The sequence below is a fragment of the Hydra viridissima genome, unplaced genomic scaffold, assembly GCF_058129835.1.
Source record: "Hydra viridissima isolate aposymbiotic clone 2 unplaced genomic scaffold, HvirCarnegie_v1 scaffold_3, whole genome shotgun sequence".
Classification (NCBI taxonomy): domain Eukaryota; kingdom Metazoa; phylum Cnidaria; class Hydrozoa; order Anthoathecata; family Hydridae; genus Hydra; species Hydra viridissima.
Genome location: NW_028324302.1, coordinates 18,167,594 through 18,187,462, shown reverse-complemented (window position 1 = coordinate 18,187,462; position 19,869 = coordinate 18,167,594). Strand labels below are relative to the sequence as shown.

Sequence of the window (19,869 nt, the reverse complement as noted above, 5' to 3'; positions counted from 1 at the left end):
TTAAATACTTTATATTGTTTTATGTCTGGCTTATTTGCCTGGGTAAGGTAATCGATATTTAATGTTAGTTTTAGTTAGAGTTTTTTTTTTAAAAAAATACCTGTTCATGACATAAGAAAGATTTTTAGAAATATAGCCTCACTCTATTATTATAGCTTATTTATATACAAAACGAAAACTATACTTTCTAGTTATGAAAAACTATTAAAATAACCTTTTAAAAAAACTGAAATAATATAAACAAGTTTTCGATTAAAAAAGCGTTATTGCTCAAGAGTTGTTAAAACGGTTCCAAAGATTTAGAATTGAACTGTACCGCCAAATAGACTTGAAGCAAGATTTATATTCAGGCTAATTTATTTAACTCGATTGCCATAGCCGATATTCTATTTCCATAGGGACGGCTATAACAACACAAAACGCCTAATGCTAAGATTTAATTTCTCTCCATTCAAAGCCTTGAGTTTTTCAGTTGGTGCACCCCGTAATTTTAAAATATAAATGTCATGTTGAATACGTTTCAATATAATACACAATTCCCAGCTTATTCAAGACTAATTGAAGTTGTAAATTGGCATGTTAAAATCTCTCAAAAGATTAAATGATACTTTAACTACTTAACATTCTTTTTAAAAAGAAAACATTTCTTGAGAGCTTTTTATACCCAGGTAGATATGGCAAACAATTATATAAGTATGATCACTAATAGTTGCTCCATAATTTGAAGATCAGCAAAACTCATTTTCAATGAATAATGGTTCACATAAAATAACAGTTAGCTAAATATTTATAACTGCTTGAGCATATATCATCCAAATTAGTTAAGTATAAAATTGAAAAAGCTGCTGAATTGATTATAACATGTTTTTACATACTTACGTATGAATAATGCTTTACAAAGAAGAAATGTTAATTTTAAAGGCAAGTTTAACATTACTAATTTTTTACAATGCATCCCCTTGTGATTTGGGTAATAATGTATCCTACACAGTTATTTTCAAGAAAAATGTATTTGGCTCTACATTACAGCAACAACCAATAGTTATCTCAAAATCTGGTGAAAAGCAAGCTTTAGATATTTCTTTTAACCTTTCTTGTACATCATTTGACAATGTCTCTGTTACTATCATATGTAGATCATGTTTCTGGATGGATTTGGAAATCAATAATAGTCAATTTTTATCTACTTTAAAGCAAGAGAGAAATAAAGACTTGGTATTTTTTTCTAACACTAAAATAATAAATGTCAGTTTTTCTTGGATTCAAATTTCCACTGAAATGCTATATGATGAGTTGAGAGTTCTTATAAAAAATCATGCTGAGGTTTTGTTCAACCATTCAATTATTAAACTAAATGTAAGTTTTTTCTTTTTTCTTTAAGCTTTTACCTAAAATTAAATTATTATTATTTATAGAAATTTGTTACAAGCTCAATTTTTTTTAAAAACTTTTATTTTGCTTTTAAAATTCTAGAGTTACTAAACGAATCATAGAGGTTATATATTTTATATCATGACATATTCAAAATTAAATTTCAAAGTGTTAAATTATTTGAAGTTACTTCACCTGATTTCAAAATTATTCTTTTTGTTATCTTCATGTGAATAATTTCAAGCAAGAAAGAATATGTGTAGTAACATAGAGTATTAAATATGTTTAATTTTTACCACTTAAAAAAAGGTGCCTTTCATCTTAGATTAGCTATCTAGATTAACTAGTTTCAAAATATTTTGACTATTTAAAATTGTTTTGCTTATTATTTGTTTAAAATGCCACAAAATGAGAATCTTGACATGATTTTTTAAATTATTATTTGAAAGTAAAATTGTTCTACATACTTGTTCTTACATCCAAATAAGATAAACAGCAATTAAAAAAAAAAAAAAGAAAACAATAACAAATTACGATAAAGTAAATTTGGTCCAAAAAACAGCAAAGTTATATAAAATAGCCCCAATTTGCTTTTTTGTAAGCTATTCATCTTTTTTTTTAATCAATTTTAATATTAACTCTTTTCCTAATGACTTTTTGTTTTTTGAATCAGAATATTTTATGACTCGTTATTTTTTCAAGCAGTTCTCTCTTTACACCACTCTTTTTTTCTTTTTCTTTTTTTTTCTATCTCGGGAAGCTATTGTTTTTCTAACAGTTGGATATTACATCAATACTTTTCCTAAGTAAAGTGTTTTTTACTGCATTTTATTTTTCTTATTAAAATTATTTTTTTCATTGTTTTTCACAGCTTTTGTTAAAGCTTCTTTTAAGTTCACTATAACTTGCCCTTAGATCAGCTCTTACTTATCTTGTTATAAGTTGTTATAGAATTTTTGACCAATTTTAAGAAATTGATAATTTTCCTACTTTTCTATTGCAACACTTTTTATAGAAAATAAATAAAATTAATATTGATTAATAAGTAAATGGTCTCAAACCAATTGTTAATGGTAACTAACAGTGTGAAAAAAAAAGGAGTCAAATGAATTGAAAATTTTGTTCACTTTTTTTTTTTTTATTAAATTTTTGGTGAAATTATGAAAAAATATTAAATTACTATATTCATTAACATATCAGTTGTTGAAAAATGATGTTTTACAAATAATGTTTCAAAAAAATCTTGTTTTTTTAAAGTGATGTTCCTTTAAAAAAATAATATACTTACTTTTTATAAGGTTTTAAAAAAAAAAAAATTTAAATCATGTTATTTTTATTAAGCCCAAATATTTATGCCAATTTATAAAAGGCGATAGACGGTTGTTAAGATAATGCTAGAAAGACAATACTTGAATCTCATGAAATATGCATAATCTCTTAACAAATTTTTAGGAAATATACTTAAAAGTATTTAAAATAAACTCTAGGTATATTCCTTTTGTTAGAATATTGTTACTGCTGTACTTTAAATTAATTTAAGTGAAAACAAAGTATGACATTGTTTTTCAGGTTTCTTTTTCTTGTCCAGAGGTTCTTGCTGTAATAACACCTTTAGATGTAATACTTCACCAAAATACTTCATTTCCTATCAAACTCAGTTGGCAGTTTCCATTTTATGATGATGCTTTGTATTCTATGGAGTATACTTTACTATTTCCTGAATTTCTAATGTTTAAAAATTTTGATTGCACCGCTGGTAATTTATTAAGTGTAAATATGAGTGTAAAACAGATTACCTATAGATTTAATCTTAGCTCAAGTCTTGAATGCAATGGGCTGATGGTTTTTAATATGCTGGTGACTCCTGGATTAAATTATTTTATCAACATTTCATTGAAATATTCTAGAAACATGCAGCCATTCTGTATTTATGAGAGTAAAAAAAAAATATCTGTTCATATTCCTCCTGCAAATATTACATGGCTATCACATCAAAATCTGTTGAATTTAAGTGCTGGTGATGAAGTTAATGTTACACTGATCTATAGAGTTCCACCAAGTTTTTTTGTTTTCAATATTACTATATTTGAAAAAAAGGACAGCCATGTTATTTCTACCAAAGAAAATTATGTCAAGTGAGTTTAAGTAATTATTTTCCATTTACATTCTATAAATTCATTAAAAAATTATGAAATTTTGAATAAACATCTGTATTTGACTATTGTAAATTTTTTTATAGATGTGATTTATCTGGTATTTATATTCCACAATCATATATTTGGCTTTTAATGGCTCGTTCTTCTGTTTTAAAAAAGGCTTTTAAAACAAATACATCAAGTTCATTGATAATGTTTCCCTTTGGAGTAATACATGCAGAAATGGAAGAAGAATTTGTTTTGAACATAACATTTAAACTTTCTAATGATTTGTATTGTTTACCAGGCAGGGAAATGAATTTGATTATTGAATCTGATATAGGAAGATTACCTATCACTTTCAAAGTTATTAGACCATTTTTTAATCCTGATTTGATAGTTAAAGAATTTTTTGAGGTAAATTCTATTGTCTTATAACTAATTTTTATATATCAATTTATTTGAAATTAATTTATCTTTTTGAGTATGTTATGGTTTGAAAACTTCAATTGTTTTGATTATTTAAAGATTACAGGTAAAAATCTTCTCACAAATATTTCAATAACTCACTCACCAACCTCTGCTTATTCCGCTCATGATATTCAAGTGATTTATGAGTGCAACGGAATGGGAGTTTCTGTACTAAGCAAAGATCCATTTGGAATATTTGCTTTATCTGAAAAAGTTAGTCTTTCAGACAAATTTCTATTAGGTGAAATAAAAAAACTGGAAGGTAAGTAGTTCATTTTAAACCTGTTAACAGTATTTAATTGGAATTAGGTTTATTTTTCAGAAAAGCTCTGTTTTTCTGTCTGTTTTTTAAGGAAAGATGGCTGTTTTGAAAAGCATAAAGCTTTTCTTCTGAAAGTTTTTTCAACTAATAAACTGAAAAATAGCCACAGCTAGTAAATTTTAATTTGTTTTAGTTGGAGAGAAAGCACAGATTTTAATCAGTGGATATTTTTATGAAAGTCTTTTGGTGAGTGTTGTAACTTTGTGAAAAAATTTTTTAAACTGAATGAAAGATTTTTTTTAAATTTTTTTTTATTGATGATAAAATCTGAATAACTTGCAGTGACAGTCGAATCAGAGGTTTGGTTAAGAAATTATATGGTTTGTTTTTTGGTTCGAGCTCCTGAATCAAAACCAATTGTGCTCTTATAAATAGTGAATATTCTAGTTTACAAATATACAAATACAAAAATAGTTGTTTTATGTAAATAAAACAACTTTTTTTGTATTGAAATTTTTAATTTTTTTTGTCTGACTTTTGTCCTAAAAATTTCAAAACCAATGATTTACAGAGGCTGAGTCTAAGTTAATATTAAGCAAGTAAATACTAAGAAAGAATAAAAATATGAAAAATGCTTTTTCAGATAATTAAAATATTGAAGTAAATGATAACTAAACAAAAAATATGATTTGAAAATAAAGATATTGTTGGAGTAATTTTACAATCATCAATAGATTCTATTATTAAAATTGTCCAATCAAATTTACTCATGTTTAATGGGTGAGAAATAATACTTCAGGCCTTTAGAGGAATGCAGTAGTTGTGCATCTTACATCTGAGAGTCTTTTAAGCATTTGATGAATGATTTTAGTCAGATAGCAAATATAATATTGTAGTTTTGTTGCCCTTTTTTTATTTACTGCGCACATTTTATGCTTTTTTGTTTTTAGAGTGATTCCTGTGACCAAAAGGTTTCTTTGTTTTGGAAAAGTCAACAAGTGAGCAGTAAATTTGTTTGCATAATAAAATATTTTGCATTTGATTTTTAAACTGCTCAAAAATTTTTCTTTTTGTTTCAGATTTATAGTCCTCTCATCGGTCCACAAGAATCTGAAACAGTTGTAGTTAAGAAAAAAGTAGTATATAGAACTTATGTAAGTATATTTTTGTAAAATGTTGTTGTTTTTAGAAAGGTTTTTAAAAAGCCAAAACATTCTAAAGTTAAGGTTAATGAAATAAATATTTTCTTTAGGAAATACCTAATTATGGCTTTATATTTCTTGGTTTTTTTATTGGTATTCTGTTTGGAGTTCTCTGTTCTCTCATAACTGTATGCTGTTTTAGAAAATATTCCTTTACAAAAAAAGTGAGTTGTGTAATATTGCACCAATATTAAGTTCATAATAATAATAATAATGATGATGATGATAATAATAATAATAATAATGATGATGATGATGATGATGATGATGATGATGATGATGATGATGATGATGATGATGATGATGATGATGATGATGATGATGATGATGATGATGATGATGATGATGATGATGATGATGATGATGATGATGATGATGATGATGATGATGATGATGATGATGATGATGATGATGATGATGATGATGATGATGATGATGATGATGATGATGATGATGATGATGATGATGATGATGATGATGATGATGATGATGATGATGATGATGATGATGATGATGATGATGATGATGATGATGATGATGATGATGATGATGATGATGATGATGATGATGATGATGATGATGATGATGATGATGATGATGATGATGATGATGATGATGATGATGATGATGATGATGATGATGATGATGATGATGATGATGATGATGATGATGATGATGATGATGATGATGATGATGATGATGATGATGATGATGATGATGATGATGATGATGATGATGATGATGATGATGATGATGATGATGATGATGATGATGATGATGATGATGATGATGATGATGATGATGATGATGATGATGATGATGATGATGATGATGATGATGATGATGATGATGATGATGATGATGATGATGATGATGATGATGATGATGATGATGATGATGATGATGATGATGATGATGATGATGATGATGATGATGATGATGATGATGATGGTGATGGTGATGGTGATGGTGATGGTGATGGTGATGGTGATGGTGATGGTGATGGTGATGGTGATGGTGATGGTGATGGTGATGGTGATGGTGATGGTGATGGTGATGGTGATGGTGATGGTGATGGTGATGGTGATGGTGATGGTGATGGTGATGGTGATGGTGATGGTGATGGTGATGGTGATGGTGATGGTGATGGTGATGGTGATGGTGATGGTGATGGTGATGGTGATGGTGATGGTGATGGTGATGGTGATGGTGATGGTGATGGTGATGGTGATGGTGATGGTGATGGTGATGGTGATGGTGATGGTGATGGTGATGGTGATGGTGATGGTGATGGTGATGGTGATGGTGATGGTGATGGTGATGGTGATGGTGATGGTGATGGTGATGGTGATGGTGATGGTGATGGTGATGGTGATGGTGATGGTGATGGTGATGGTGATGGTGATGGTGATGGTGATGGTGATGGTGATGGTGATGGTGATGGTGATGGTGATGGTGATGGTGATGGTGATGGTGATGGTGATGGTGATGGTGATGGTGATGGTGATGGTGATGGTGATGGTGATGGTGATGGCGATGAAAGTTTTGCTATTTATTTACAATAACTTGATTTTTTTGTTAGTATATTTTGCAAAAAAATGAAGTTAACATAGCTGATTTTGAAAGTGGCCAGCACCAGAATAATGCAAATATACTCTCAACTGAAAATGTATTTTATCCAAGTTTTGATACTGATTCACCAAAAGTACTTCCAAAGAAATCATTTCTATCCAAGCTGAAATTTTGGTCAAAAAAAAGGTGAACTTTTTCTAATTGTTATGTAACTTGCTTAAGTTTGGTCAAAATACTTTTTATTGTATCTTGCTTAAAAACTTAGTAGAAGTAAGTATCAAAGAAGAAGATGGAATTTTTGTAAAAAAAATTGTATTAACAAATAAATTTTTTTAACTATTTAAAGAATAAATTCAAAAAAAAGATTTATAACTACATTTCATATTACTACTTTTTTCAGCATCTCAGTGGCTCATGAACCTGAGTTTAAAGATGAAGACTTATGGAGATCAGCATTAATGCACAAAGAAAAAGAGCAAATTTTCAAAGTGCCTAAGTATGTTTTTAGCAAATAATAAATTTTACAAAATAAATGTGTATGTAAGCATTTATTTGCTCAAGCATATCGTTTTCAGGATTGTAGAAAAGGAACATGAGTTGCTACATAAATTTCTACTAAGCACTTTTCAACAGCTTTGGATTAATGCAATAAAGACATCTCTTCAAAAAATGCATGATATGAAAGATATCACAGATGAAGTACTACTAAATGTAAAATATATTTTCCAATTAGTTTGTCCAATCTTTACTTAAAGATGTTGAATTCAAGCAAATGGTTTTTTATTATTATTACATTGAGAGGGTTATTAAGTTATTTAAATAACCATTTTATGTTTTCTGAAAAAAGGCAATACATTCAGTTGACATACTGTTATCAACACTACAAAATCATTTAAAAGTTAGTTGTTTGAATGGTAAAAATGAACATGTGAGTAACAAACATTTATTCTCTTTTTTTTTCTTTACAATTTGGACTTTGTATTTTTTTGTTCATAAGCTTGTTAAATACTCATTTTTTAGAATATGTGAAAAAAAATTGATATATTCTTTGGTTGATATGTTTTTGTTGTAAAGTACAAAATAATACTTATATTTCTTTGCCTTTAGGAATTGATTGCAGAAATTATTCTTTATTCATACAAACAGGGGCTATCTATATTTGAAGATAATTTGCGTTTTATTTCTATTCCAATACTTGACCAAAAGATTACTGGTAAACCAAAAACCATTCAACTGGAAAATAATGCCTTAATTGAAGGTCACAAAAATAAATGTAAAAAGTACAGAGAAGACTTGAATGATATGTTTAAGTTACTGTGCGATAAGTTGGTTTTTGAATGTCTCCTTGACGCTAATGGATGCTATATAAGCAGTTCTTTTGCAAGTTTATCACATTCAATGTTTTTGGTAAGTCATATTTAATATAGAATTGCTTTTGCGATAAAAAGTTTTTAAAAAGATTATTTGAAGATAAATAAACATAGTTTAAAAGTAAATTCTTTTTTTTGATACAATTGATAAATTATACATGTATATTTAAAATCGAGATGTTTATATTTATGTTGTACTTAAAGGCTTTTCTTGAAGAGTTTATATCTTTATTCACTCCATGGGTCAAGCATATTGTTTTTAAGCAACTGGATATGCTGATAAGGTTGGTTTTGACACTTACAGTTTTGATTAAATAATGGAGTGTCTATAAAATGGTACTATCCATATACAGTGTGTCTAGAAAGTTTATATGAGGGCAAAGATTTCATGATAGTGGTCTAGTTTTTTTATGTTAAAATTGTCAAAACAAAAGATTTTTTAAAATTCTTTTTAAAATAATCTTTATCAAGCTTTAATTAACAAATTAACAAATTTTGTAATTGAATTTTACAAATTTTTATATATATAAATACAAGGGCAAAATATAACTATTAAATAGGTTTTACAAAAACTGACAAATTGAATTAACTCAAAAATCTTACATAAAAATTATAAATTAATATTTAAAATAACCTCCTTTTGCTTTTATACTTAATTGGGTGCTATGAGGCATGGGTTCAAACAATATTGTGCAATAATTCTTTGACAATTCTGCCCAAATCTCTGATAAATGTTGTTTAAGATTTTCAAATAAAATTATCTTATATATGGCAAGTTTTCTGTCGATACAGCTCCTTAAATGCTCAATAGGATTTAAATCAGGCAACTGATCACAACAAAGAATAGCTTTTTAGCCTTTTTCATTGAAGCAGTCTTGAATTAAATGAGCAGTATGAGCTTTGGCGCAATTCTTCTGAAATATCCAATTTCTGCTTCTTCCATAAAACAATATAGCTGACTGTTTTAAACACTTTTCAAGAGTATCTTTGTAGCTATATTGATTGATTCTTCAGATGTATATATTGCTGAGACCTGGACATTTTTGAGAAATACATCCCCATATTTCAGTCTCTGCCTCCTTATATTCTTGGTATAACATAGGAAGATAAATAATTCTCATGTTTGTATCTTTTGATATACATCTTTCCTTTGCATTTAAGTAATTCAAAATTCGCCATTTCAATTGTTTTAAACACCATTTCAATTGTTTTAAACAGTCTTTTACAGTCAAAAGATATTTTTTAATGCTGATATTTGATCCTATGCCTTTATTGAGTAAAACCTTCCTCACTGTTTCTTTGCCTATTTTAAAATTCTTTAAAGAATCATTGAATTCTCTGGTTAGATTACAAATGCTTATCCTAGGATTTGATAGGACCGTGCAAAAAATGACATTTTTATTTCTTTCAGTTAACATTAAAGACCTTCCAGATCCTGGAGAATCTTTGATTGTCTCAGTTTCTTCAAACTTTTTTAATCTATTTTGAACAAAGCCCACTGAAACACCAACTAATATTGCTATAGCAACATTGGTTTTCTTGTTTATTGAAACCAAAAATTTGCTATTTAATACTATTAGGGGTACTTTTCTTGCCCATTAGGTCAAAATTTTGCCTGTCTCATGAAAAATCTTTTAGTTGGCTGTAATATAATTTATAAATAACAAATGTTATCATTTTCAGAGGAAACTTTTTTTCAGAGAATATTGGATAGATAAAATAAATCAAAAATTGATTTGACTGATGTCATAAAAAATTTGCCCTCATATAAGCTTTCTGGACACACAGTAAAAGGTTTTTATTTAGATAATTCTACTGCACACTAGTATGAAGTCCTTTGTTTTAAATTCAAATAGAAGAAATCACATATATATTTTATGCTAATAATAGTCTACTAAACATTCTTAGAATGAAAAAAAATCTTGTTTATTTGTCCTCATGTCACTAATCTTTTTATGTATATAAAGTGACATGTAAAGATTTGGAAATGATTATTTTTTATTTTAATTTTTTTTTGTTAAATCTTTTTTTCTTTTTTGTCCTATTAAATTGAAATCTTAACAAGAATTTGATATAAAAACTGATTCTTTTTAAATACTTTAAGAAGTATTTAAAAAGAATTATTTACCAATTTAACTTAACCAATCATTTACCTTTCTTCAAACATTGTTTTGTTACTTTCAATTTATATTTTCTTTGAAATATCTTTTCTTTAAATTGATGAATATGGAAATTAACAAAAAGCCAATTTTTCCTGTGAAACATTTGATTATTAGAGCTGTTTTTACCAACAAAAAATTCTTACAAGACCTCATTTTCATGTGCTAAGGTCTTTAGTTTGTTTAGTTGTGAAGGATTGTTAGTTTGAAGACAAGAGTTGCTACAAAAATAAGTTATGTTATCAACTAAGTTAAAGCTATGTTGTGTCAATTTATTCTGAAAACAACTAGAAAAGAGAGCCCTAATGGAAATAAAATAACAGATTTTTTTTTTTGCACAATTTAATACTTTTAATGTTAAACTCCTTTGAAACTCTCAGCTAAATTGGACAAAGAAAAAAAGATGTAACAAAAAAAACTTAAAAAGAGTGCATCTTGCCCAAGCTATTGCATGCTGTGTATATTTCCCCCCTCCAACTTTTATAATATAGAAAACGATATATTTCTCAATGCCTTTCAACAAAGTTTAAAGAAGTTTTTGTAGAAGAACTAAAGCATGTTGATAGTTACTTTAAAAACCAAAGATACATTCTGGTGGAAAAGTTTGAGAAAAAACATTTATTGAGCTATCTACATCAAAGAGACACATTGGTAAGCTAATAAAACTAATTTCTTACTGAGATATTTTGAATTATAGTATTTATACAAAACGTTCAGCTATTACATTTTCATCACTTAATTACTTTACCTTCAATATCTAAATATGGTGCAATTTTTAGTAAGTTAATAATATAAGTCATATTTGTTATGCTTTTTCAAATCTCTTATATTATTTGTTATTTGTATGATAACTTTTTACCATGGCATTTTATGATTTTCCTTTGGCCTTGCAAGCTTGAAGATCATGTTAAATCTTTGGATTCATTATGGGCATCAATAGTATCATTTTCTGAAGCCGGTAAAACTTTCTATTTCATAGTTGTAAATGTGTCAGGAATAAATTTTAAAAAGAATTTAAAAAAGTTGATATCTTTTTAAAAATGTGTTATTGTTTTTTTCTACATGTTTTAATCTTATTCTTATCTAAGATTTACTCCTATGTAATTGTTTTTATAGATAATTTAGGGTGTTCCCAATATGAGTACTGGGTTTAGTTTTTGAATTTAATGCATAACTTATTTTCATCATAATATATTTAGTCAGTTTTAAAGTACAATATTGCAATTATTTATGAGATATAGTGTCATACAAATGTGCACCACCTCTCTGCTGACACTCAACCCAACCTTGATAACTTTGTTTATGCACTCATTAAGTTAAAAGTATGTTTCATCAATAACAAATAGCTGTTTGCAAAATTATCTCCTCACTTTAAACGGTCTGCTCGTGTAAGTCTTTGGGTCTGCCATGTAAGCGTGCAGATCCAGATCTTTCAAAAAAAATTCCTGAAGCACAGTTTAGAAACTGCATTTGAGTTCTACAATTCAGTCAGTTTGTAAAGAGAATTTCCTTTTATCCAATTCAATTACAGTTTTCAAGTAAATACTCATTTCAGTGTGACATGAGTTTTCATATTGTTTAGTTTCCTCAAGTTTTTAAATTAATCTTTGAATTTGAGACACATTTGGATCATTAATTTTAGCAATGATTTTTTAAAGTTTCCAAGCTGTTTCAGCAAAACCTTTCCCATTTTTGTGAATTTTGACCACAGAAATACATAGGATTTCATAATTACTTATCACTAGATTAAAAATGATTGGTGCAAACATTAAATCAAGCACTCATATTGGATCACCTTTTACATAAAACACTACTTTTTAACATCACATGTAACTTGTATAAACATTTAAAAAACTTTTAACACAGAATTCGTTGAGAATACAAAGAATTGCTTAAAAAGTGTTGTACAAGTCATTCAGTCAATGAAAGAAAATGATAATAATTTTCATTTTGTAAGTTTTCTAAAAAGTAAAAAGTCTTTTTCTTACTAATATGATATATATATATATATATATATATATATATATATATATATATATATATATATATATATATATATATATATATATGTATATATATATGTATACATACATACATACATACATAAATATATATATATATATATATATTTATGTATGTATGTATGTATGTATGTATGTATGTATGTATGTATGTATGTATGTATGTATGTTTTTATCTATCTATCTATGTATCTATGTGTATATAAAATTTTACTTTTTGTAGAGTATGTTTGAGCTAAATAACTTATTGGTTGAATTCCTTCAAGATACAATGAATATTTTTATAACTCGTTTAAATGTGCTTTCTCAGAACCTTGCTCGTATGTTCTTTTAGTTTACTCCTTATTAATTTTTCCTTTACTCAAAGGTTATATTCAAAATTGGTTCTTTAGTATTTGTTATTTGAATAAAATAGGTACTGCAGCAATCTCTCTTGTTATATATTTTATTTAAATGTATTTTATTTCATAGAGGGTATGTTAATGGATGAAGCTCATATTGTAGACTATAATGAAAAAAGTTTCCAAGAAGAAGATTGGGATACTCTAAGGTTTAAAAAAGATTTTTTTCAAGATCTTATCCAATATTTGAAAAAAGAGTTTTGTGAATTGTTCGATGAAATTTCCTCGACAAACAGAGTTTTCTGCTCACAAGTTGAGGTAAGCATTAACATCAGCTCTGTTGCTTTATCATGCATTTTCTAAAGTTTCTAGTAAACCTTTTTCTGTATCCATAATTGGTAATATTTCTATATATAAGTTTAATTGCTAGAAACATATTGTGCACCTACATAGTGCATCATTGCAGAAACTGCCTTCAATCAAATCAACATTACCAACAACAGTTATACTTACTAAAATTTTGGTCAAGTACGCAGTGCTTTTAATTTAATTTGTGATAATGTATTTAAGTGTGAAATAATTTTCTACTGTTTGATAGATATAATTGCTAACAATAGCAGTTGCAATAAAAAATACCAATATACAATATACAATTCATGGTTCACTTTTTTTAACTATGATAATTTCTTTTCATATAATAATGATGGTTATATAAAACTCTTTAGATCCACAATATATTGTTCAGGTCCTGTACCTTGGGGATCATGGGAGAGTTTTTGGTCACATTCTGCTTTAACTACATTGTCTACAATCATAAATAAGTGAGTTTTCATATCCTGTACAACAAATAAATTTCTTTTGTCTCATGGATGGTTAACAAAAAGGGCTACATAACTTGGTTTTAAATAATATGTTATTTTATTATATTTGTTTATTAACTTTTAAGATTTTCCAGCATTGATTGCATCAAAGCAATAAATATTAAAGAAAATATTCATAGCATAATTGAACATGAAAAGGTCAGTTACTTGTTTTAGACACTCAATTGATTAATAAAATTCTTCTGTTTCATAATGAGTTCATTCTTCCTTTTGTACTGCTGCTGGTTCTTCATTTTTCCCATTATTATCTTCAGAATTAAATTTTTTGAGTTTTAAAGTATCATGTCGTTGAATTTAGAACAACTATGTTTTGATTTAGAACAATCATGTTTGGTTAAAAAGAAACTTCAAAGAGATGTTGGGGTGCATCATTCAATCAGTTGATAGCATGTTTCATTCTATTGAGGTAAAATATAGTTGCTTTTTTAGTTTTTAAAAGTTCTTATAACTTTTTTATAAATGTACTTTGCCAAAAAAAATTTTTTTATTATTATTATTATTACTTAAAAGATAAAAGATTATTCATATGATAGTGACAATATACTTAAAAATTTTTTTTTTTTTATACATAAAAGATGAAAGAATATTCATATGATAGTGACAATATACTTGTAAACTTATACAAAAAGAACACTTTGTCTGGAATCACTACCAATCTAGAGGTATCAATATTTTGAATTGATTTATGTTTCATAGTTTAAAAAAATTTAGGTTAGAAATTCTCCCTCTATACAGCCATTACTTACATGTAATTAGACAGCATGCAAGTTTTTTTAAAGCATTATTTACCTGTAATTAGGCATTAACAAAAACTTTATTAAGGTGTTTTAAAAATCATACCATTAACAAATCAAAATTTTTTTTTTCATATTAGCTATCTTCTAAAGAATCCCTGTTTGATACATTAAAAAACTTCGTTATTGGAATTCTAATAGAAGCTCAACAATCAAAAAATGAGCAAGTTGCATCCCATGTGAATATTTTTATGCAGGTTTGTTAGTTTTATTCAAATTCAAATTCACTTAGTAGTAATGTATTGTTATTTAAAATTTGGTACAGTGTTCAATAAAGCATAGTTCCTTTATCTATTTTTAAAAAAAAAATAAAATAAGGTTTTGATGAAGTTTATTTCTGTTTGCTATAATAAAATTTAAAACAAAATAAGCTAAAGATAAAAATCCACTTTCTCATCCACTACAGAAATATTTAAAGTTGATCAAGGCTTTTTGCTAGGTAAGGCCAGAGAAGATTTTCATTGCTTTTACTGTTAAATGAGTAAGTTTCTCCATAATAAACTTATTTAAATAAACATTTATTGAGTACAAGGACGCCTCAGAGCAAAGAAACCTTTTGAAACTCCTTTTAAATAAAATGCCAATCAGATGAGCAACTTGGTTTCAAGTTTTGCAGATAGCCTATACTTTACACTATTAGGAGTTTATTTAATATTTCTTGATCAGAAAGTCCAATTTTTAGTAGGTGTATTACTTGCCATTTTAGATATGACACATGAGAATTCAAAATTTTTCTTGAGTTATTGGAGACATTTTCTTCTAGCAACTACAAATTCATTTACATTGATTATTTGTTTGCAGTGAAATTCTCTTGTAGAGTCAGATGCTAGAGATTTTTATTTGAAACTTTATTTTTATAGTGAAATATTGTTTTTAAGAACTTGATCATGATTTATACTATATATGTTGTGATAAATTTGACAAACATTAAGCTTGACAAAGAGAGACTTCAAAATGTTAATGAGGTTGAAAAGGTTATTTATGGTATAAATATAAATGAATATAATTCTTATGATAATTGTATTTATATTACAAAGTATTGAAATTAATTACTTATTTGTACGCTGGTTTTAATTGCTCTTTTGGCGTTCAAATTGAAGTTGACTATGTTAAGATCTTCACAGATTATCATTATTAAGAATGAGAATGAGTACCATAATTAAAGTATCTTTTTTTTTTGTCAAATTTGCACATTAAAACAGAACTGATTTCACAATTAACAGAGCACTCTGAGAAAAAATGGGCAAGAATTATCTATTTTGGAAAATCTAATGAAGGTAATAACACAGAAGTTATCTTTAGATCAAGCAAAGAATGTTGCAAGTTTATTGTTGGTGATGATGACACTGATGTATGAACTGTTATTGTATCATTAGTGTGTTCATTTAAAAATTTAAGTTAAGATCAAGGATAATTTTCTATTTTTTGGTTCATGGTCAAGGTAAAATGTTACATTGTCCGTCCAGATGTGCAATTTGTACCACCAAATTTATTGAAAGCTATTTGGTGTAGATGTGTATCTGATTTATGTAACCGTTGTAAAAATAGGATGAAGCGGGTACTAGCCTTTGGTGGGTGTTACAAAGAAGACTGCAGCAATACAAATTGAAAAAAAATAGCCTGTAAGGCTGTCATTTTTATTCCTATTTAAGGCTTAAACATTTGTGACATTCTATCTAATGATGTTTTTCTTCCTACAATTTAACCAAACCAAAGATTAAGTTATGATTAGCATACAGCTAATAAACCTCTTTCAAAGGAGGTTAAATTTAATGACTGATGGCTGAAAAGTCTGATAAACAAATTGATTTGAAATTTTATTTAAAAACATTTATATTTGTTGAGAATGGATTAAGTCTGATTACTTTTTAGTAAACACCTTTTTTTCCAGTTTATTTAAGAGATTAATGTTAATGATGTAAAGGAAAAGTTCTTACGCAAAATAGATTAGCATGAAAATATCTTTACAACATGCTTTTCTTTAGAGCATTGTTAAAGTTTTAAAAAATAGTTATACAAATGCAGATTCTGATGTCAAAGAAATCATGGTTAGATTTTTTTTTTTTTTTTTTTTTCCAACTTTTTATACAAGGTGAAACTTTGTTATTTAATTTATTCTTTATGATTTATTTTTTAGCTAATTTTTTATGATGGACTTTTTTTTATTATGGACTATTTTTAAATTAGTTTCTTCAAATTTTAGAATTAATTTTTAATTCCACATTTCATATTAAAAATGTTGCTACTTCTTTCCCCATCTTTTAATAGTATTTTTTATGTTATGGCTCTTTTTAGAATTCACTCAAATCAGATTTACAAAGTTTTCTATCATTTTGCTCGCTATTTCATTCCCCAGTACCAGGTCAATTGCTTTCAGATATTTCATTTCATCAAGATGAAATCACTGAACATCTCTATCATCTTGGGTTGCATCACCAGTTTAAAGAGCGAAAAGTGATTTGCTATGAAAAACTTATTTTTGAGGTTAGTTTTATAAACCAGTTGCTAATATACTTTATTTGTTAGTATCAGTTTTTATTTTTAATATCTGCTAGCAAACAGAATTTTTTATTTATGTTTGTTTTCTTCAATAAACAATCTGTTTATGCATAAATTGTAAGTATGACACCTTTTTATTATAAGATATGTTTTTAACAGATCTACTTTTCTGTTATTTTCTGTCATTTTAAGTTGCAATAAGATGTGTTCATGTTTTTATGTTGTTGATTGTATTTTAGCACTTCAATTTTATCAATTTCTTGCATTCCAATCATTTGGTTGAAGAGTTAGACATGGTTTTGTTGCTTAGAGAACTTGCTAATGTTTTGTAAGAAATTTTAATATTTTCACTTTGTAAACTTTTTTAAACTTCAGTTTTTAACTTTTTTAAAATCCTAAATTAGATTTTGTAAAGTATACCAGATGTAACAGAAAGTTTTGTTTTTAAAATTTCATTTTATTTAGATCTGAAAATAAACTAAATGCCTTTTATAAAAGTAATTATGGTCCTTTACTTGACTTGAGATGGGATGAGCTTTACAGGTGCTTTTTTGTTCCTCACTAATAAATTGTTTTGCTTACCAAACAACATTATTGTTTTGTTTTGTTTGTTTTTTTCGCTAAGGCATTATAAAAGCAAAATGGCTCTAGTTGCAAGACACATTAGATTTTGTCACTGAAATGTTGTTTTAAAAGTTTTTCCTTAACAGAAATTCACTACCCATCAACATGCTTTTCTTTTAGACTCCCATCTTTAATGTGAATATTCTAATTGTCACGTTTTTTCAAATTGAATTCTAAGAAGCATAAAAAATATTAGTTAATTAACAATAGCTAAATTAAATTTTAAAAGGACAAGAGGTTTTGTCAAAAGGACACCAATATTTACATAAAAAAACTTTTATATACTTTCAACATGAAAGCGCAATAACTAATAATAAAACTATGTAAACTTAAGTATAGTAAGTTTTTATTTTTGATTGATTGATAGTGTATATGTTTTTTATTTCAAAATGTCAAAACAAGAAAATTTATGGGGGAAATCTTTACATAATCTTACAAGATTCTCGATTCACTGCACAAAAGCTTGAAAATTTAGCTAGGTAAAGTAAGATAACTTGTGCATGGTTAAACATTATTTAGATACAGTCATCCTTAGGTAGATCCACTACTGAAGCAGAAAGTGTTACAGACCTTGAATAATCATGGTTGTGATTGAACTAAGAAATTTTGTTGTACACAACTTAAAATTGAGGCAGGTAAATAAAAAAGTATAGGTTGTATTAGTATCTTAGTTTTATATTGAGGAGTTGTGTGTCTTAAGAATAAGGAAATCTATGTAAAAAAAAAAGTTCAAAGCACTTCCTAGTTAAAATTTTTGTAACAAAAAGTCATCTAAAGCTGTCCTCAACACATTTAACTTTCTTGCAAGGAACTCCCAGGGATATACTTATTTTGGCATGCTATTCGTCATATGGAAATAAGAGCAAATATTTCATTGCTACTAGAGCTATTAGAGTCGAAATTTACTCAAAGGAATGTCTATATAAGCGCCCCAAAGCCAATTTTTTTTATAAAGATAACATTAATTTTATGCCCGTGGACATGAATCCTCCCAATAACTCCGAAATCCATCCGATCGAGCGCTATTAAAGAGAAGTTATATGACAGAACAATACAAAAATTGGAATATAAATGGAAAGAAATTTTTAAAATCTTTGGAAAATCTGTTTTGTAAAAGCTGATCGAACTATAGCGCAGTTATGTGATAAAGTTCAGAAAAATGAAGAAGGAATGTAAAATGGCTGCAATTACATTTATAAAATTCTAATACTTACAATAAAAATAAATTGGTGACAAATTCTAATGTGCTGTTCCTTATTATTTTATGATCAGACTGGCTGATTCACTCCTCAATAAGCAAGTCTATAAAAGTTTACCCCAACCTCCAGTATGAGGTAATCATAACCCTTATTTCCCTTCCAGCTTATTTTCTCTTGAGAATTTCACGGATATTTCATGTTACTTTCGTTTAGCTCAACTGATAAACAAATTTTTAACCATGAAACGGAAGAGCATAATAAAGTACCCCCTCGGAAATTGAAAAAAGGGATGAACTCTCGTACGTCCAGACAGAAAAAGGAAAAATAAGTTCTAAATAAACAAAAATGTTCTCTTTTAAATTAATGAAAACTAAAATACGAAAACTTTGTCTTTTGATCTTTTGTATTGATTTTAAAAAAGTCATTTTATATATTTTGAATCTTCTTTGTTTGCTTTTTTACACTTGCTCTATCAACAATAAGCGTTCAATATTTTTACACAGCATGCTTATCCTGCTCTTGATTTTTTTCTTTGCGATTTTTTATTTCGTCTCATATATTTTGTTTGTGTAGAAGCAATCTCTTTTTTTTTTGTAGCTGTTAAATTATTGTGATGAGCCTGTTTATAAAGCTGTAAACATCGAATTTTTTTTTTTTTCCTTCGATTTTGCATTAAAAAAAAATTCATTGATTTCATTCAATGACAATTATTTTGTTTCTACCTGGTAATTGTTATTATATTTGTATATATCTGTATATATAATTGTATTTGTATTGTAGGTAATGGCATTTTTTATTTATACTGTTTATGAATTATAAACTTTTATATTTCTACATATAAACTGTATGTATTTTTTTTAAACTAAAAAAAAAGAAACAAACTATAAAATTTTACTATTTGACTGGTTATATATTGCTAAAACGCTATTTAAAACATTTTTACCCTTTTTTAGCCTAACTAATTCCCG

General features: G+C 27.2%; 2 protein-coding genes across 4 annotated transcripts in view; one reads left to right on the top strand and one right to left on the bottom strand.

Annotated features, from left to right (window-relative positions):
* LOC145200522 (M-phase inducer phosphatase 1-like) overlaps positions 1 to 19,869 on the bottom strand; it is a 32,061-nt gene that overhangs the window by 11,814 nt on the left and 378 nt on the right. The gene's annotated exons all lie outside the window — the stretch shown is intronic.
* On the top strand, positions 382 to 19,782 carry LOC145200506 (uncharacterized). Of its 3 annotated transcripts, XM_090081414.1 has the most exons (31): positions 382 to 1,356; positions 2,941 to 3,506; positions 3,611 to 3,923; positions 4,035 to 4,239; positions 4,433 to 4,485; positions 5,190 to 5,237; positions 5,319 to 5,393; positions 5,492 to 5,605; positions 7,024 to 7,199; positions 7,414 to 7,509; positions 7,589 to 7,724; positions 7,861 to 7,941; positions 8,121 to 8,420; positions 8,588 to 8,667; positions 11,034 to 11,193; positions 11,437 to 11,500; positions 12,409 to 12,494; positions 12,787 to 12,883; positions 13,035 to 13,222; positions 13,335 to 13,432; positions 13,630 to 13,725; positions 13,851 to 13,923; positions 14,105 to 14,191; positions 14,361 to 14,447; positions 14,660 to 14,776; positions 16,565 to 16,627; positions 16,875 to 17,063; positions 17,318 to 17,406; positions 17,544 to 17,621; positions 18,975 to 19,036; positions 19,115 to 19,226. In XM_090081414.1, exons 1-30 carry the CDS (start codon positions 889 to 891, stop codon positions 19,033 to 19,035), a joined length of 4,344 nt encoding a protein of 1,447 aa, XP_089937540.1. In that variant the 5' UTR covers positions 382 to 888; the 3' UTR covers position 19,036; positions 19,115 to 19,226. The 3 variants fall into 3 exon arrangements, 2 of the variants coding, with proteins under 2 accessions (XP_089937540.1, XP_089937539.1); XM_090081413.1 differs by lacking the exon at positions 18,975 to 19,036 and having other exon boundaries at positions 19,115 to 19,782; XR_016450621.1 differs by lacking the exons at positions 17,544 to 17,621; positions 18,975 to 19,036; positions 19,115 to 19,226 and having other exon boundaries at positions 13,650 to 13,725.